The sequence below is a fragment of the Octodon degus genome, unplaced genomic scaffold, assembly GCF_000260255.1.
Source record: "Octodon degus isolate 3935 unplaced genomic scaffold, OctDeg1.0 scaffold00049, whole genome shotgun sequence".
NCBI classification, from domain to species: Eukaryota; Metazoa; Chordata; class Mammalia; order Rodentia; family Octodontidae; genus Octodon; species Octodon degus.
The window spans coordinates 1,618,129-1,620,857 of NW_004524625.1; the positions used below are offsets into that span (position 1 = coordinate 1,618,129).

Here is a 2,729-nt window from a genome sequence, read left to right on the forward strand (position 1 = left end):
GTGTCTCGCTCTCCTCTCATTGCTGGGACAAAATACTCAACACCCAAAATGAAGGGGAAAAAAGGTTTATTTCGCTCTCATCAGTGGAGGTTTCAGTCTGTACTCAGCTGGCCATGCTCAGCTGGCTCCACGGCAGAGGAGGCACATGGCAGACAGCAACCTGTCAAGGCAGCAGCACAGAGCAGAGAGCAAAGGGAGGCGCAACAGCTCTGGCAGCTTGCTGTAGCCTCTCACCCCTTCCTACATTGTAATGCAAAGTAACCACCCCAGGGCCTGGGTGTAGCGCTCACACCTGCAACCCTAGCATTGGATCAAAAATCAGTCACAAACTGCATGAGGCTGGGGGCGGGGGTACAACTGGACACAAACCATAACAGCTTGTCAAGGCCGCCTAACAGCCCTTGCTTTTCTTAGCCTTGTTAACTGCTTCTTAGGGGGACACTTGTTTCCATGTGAATGGGCCAAACTAATCAGGTTCCAAAGGAAAACTTAATCCCAGGCAAGAGTTCCTCTTGCCTGCCTGGTGGGGAGCAAAGACGAATGGGCCACATTTCCACCCCCTCTAGTGAGTCCACTCAGCCCTTGCTGTGCTGGTGGAAGTTCTCAGAATGCTGCTACCAGGAAGAGGCTTGGCAGGAGGGGGTAGGGGCGGGAGGACCCTGCTGGCACAAGAGCTTGATGGAAGCAGGGAGGCGGCAGTGCGCTGGAGATGAGTCTGAGAAGCCACAGGGTCTGTGTGCAGCCTTGGTGGATCCTCGGAAGAGCAGGGGCTTTGGGATGCTGGGGCAGAGGGTGGCTGGGCCGTGCAAGCAAGCCTGGAAGGGTGGGGAGGGGAGGTAGGTTGATCCAGCGCCCCAGGGGTACAGCCTGGGAACTGAGTAGCAGGAAACCTGAGCTTAGTTTCCCCTAATGGGAGGCTTCGGGTGCCATCTGTCCCTCATGAGACCTATCCTCCTGAAGACACCTCCCCCACCCACCCCCACCCAGTCCTCCATCAGAGACTTGCTCCTGGTTTTCTGCAGGGGCTGCAAAAGGCAGCCCCAGAACACATCCCAGCTGGCTGCCTGGAGGCCAGGATTGGTGAGCTTTGGAGGCAGGGCCAGAGGGAGAAGGAACCCTGTGTCATCCTGGCTTCTGGGGTATGTGCTATGAGTTGGCCAGGGAGGCCCCTTTCCAGCTTCATCTCCTCACCACCACTTTCACTCTGCCCTTTCCTCTAGGCTTGGCCTGCCCCTCTGCCTCTGACTGTTCTTTCCCTGTCCCTGGCTGTCACTCCATTTCTTGCCTCCCTCTACCGTGTTCATCCACCCTCCCTGCTCCATGTTTCTGTGTCCTCTGTCTCAGGTAGAATGGTGCCCTCACACCTGCTCTGACCTCCCTTTGTTGCTCCTCCCTTTCAGATTGGGCTGGTGGCCATCCTGGCCTCCACGGTGGTGGCCATGTCGGCAGTGGCCCAGCTGTGGGAGGACGAGTGGGAGGTGCTGCTCATCTCCCTGCAGGTGAGTGGGGACAGAGGTGGGAAACACTGCCCTAGGGCTCTTGCAGCAAACAGTGCTTTTTACTACTTCTGCCTCTCCACATCAAGTCCTAGAAAGGGGAAGGGAGGGGGCCAGAGCCACACAGCAGGAGACCGTCAGGGAAGATGCTGCAACCCAAGGCCACTGAATGGAGATGAGGCTGTTGGCCATGGGGAGGGGTGGACTGTGGGTACGCTGGTGACCTGACTTGGGCAGGGGTGGGAGCCCAGGACCTCCTTGCCTCCTCCTATATGCAGGGCACATCGCCATTCCTGCACTTGGGAGCCCTGGCTGCGGTCACGCTGCTCTCCTGGATCGTGGCAGGACAGTTTGCCCGCGCAGAGCGGTCCTGTGAGTACCCTGAGTAGGGTCTGCCCTTCTGAGGTACCAAGGCCAGCTTGGCCTGCTGTCACTGGGACTTTACCTGGGTGGGTTGGGGATGAGGTGTTGCCCTGCATTCAGCATTGGGTCTGACTCCAGAGTGGCCGCAGATGCCACTGAGTTTGCAGTCTCTGTCAGCCTCAAACTAGACTCCTCCTCCGAGTGTCCATGTCTGAATGTGTATGCGAACTAAAGGTGGGTCTGCCTTCCTAGCGAGACTGGCACAGACTACCTGGCCCACTTGTGGTCGGGCCTGGCAGGTGCCACATGGCTCGCAGGTGGTGCTCATGGTCCGTGTCTGCAGCTTCCCAGGTGACCATTCTCTGCACCTTCTTCACCGTGGTCTTCGCCCTCTACCTGGCCCCTCTCACCATCTCCTCTCCTTGCATCATGGAGAAAAAGGACCTGGGCCCAAAGCCTGCCCTTATCGGCCATCGTGGGGCACCCATGGTGAGTGCCACCTGAGGATTCTCATGCATGGGGTGGGTACATCTGCCGTGGGCTGGGGGATCTGTGGGCGAGCAAAATGGTGATCAAAATTATTATAAGAGCAAGAGGCAGCATTATTAGCTCTTTGGGGAGGTACATGGGAAGGAATGCCACAGAGACCTGGAGAGCCCTGTGGGGTCCCAGGAGCCTCCAGAGATGCAGGAGGATTTGAGCCTAACATCAGCTCTTGGTGTAAGAAGACCAGGAGGGTGCTGCTGGCTCAGGGCTGGGGCTGCTACAGGTGGCAGGAAGCAGGCAGGCCACGGCGACAGGTAGCAAGGGGATGGGCCAGGCCCTGGGACAGAAGAAGACAGTCAAACTCGTTGGATGAGGAATGGGAAA

General features: G+C 57.8%; 1 protein-coding gene across 5 annotated transcripts in view; it reads left to right on the forward strand.

The window, feature by feature from the left end:
* Gdpd5 (glycerophosphodiester phosphodiesterase domain containing 5) overlaps positions 1-2,729 on the forward strand; it is a 94,332-nt gene that overhangs the window by 78,622 nt on the left and 12,981 nt on the right. For all 5 annotated transcript variants that reach the window (XM_023716673.1, XM_023716672.1, XM_023716676.1 and 2 more), the window contains 3 exons: positions 1,401-1,499; positions 1,775-1,868; positions 2,203-2,348. In XM_023716673.1, the coding sequence (XP_023572441.1) occupies positions 1,401-1,499; positions 1,775-1,868; positions 2,203-2,348 (339 nt within the window). The remainder of the gene's footprint in view (positions 1-1,400; positions 1,500-1,774; positions 1,869-2,202; positions 2,349-2,729) is intronic.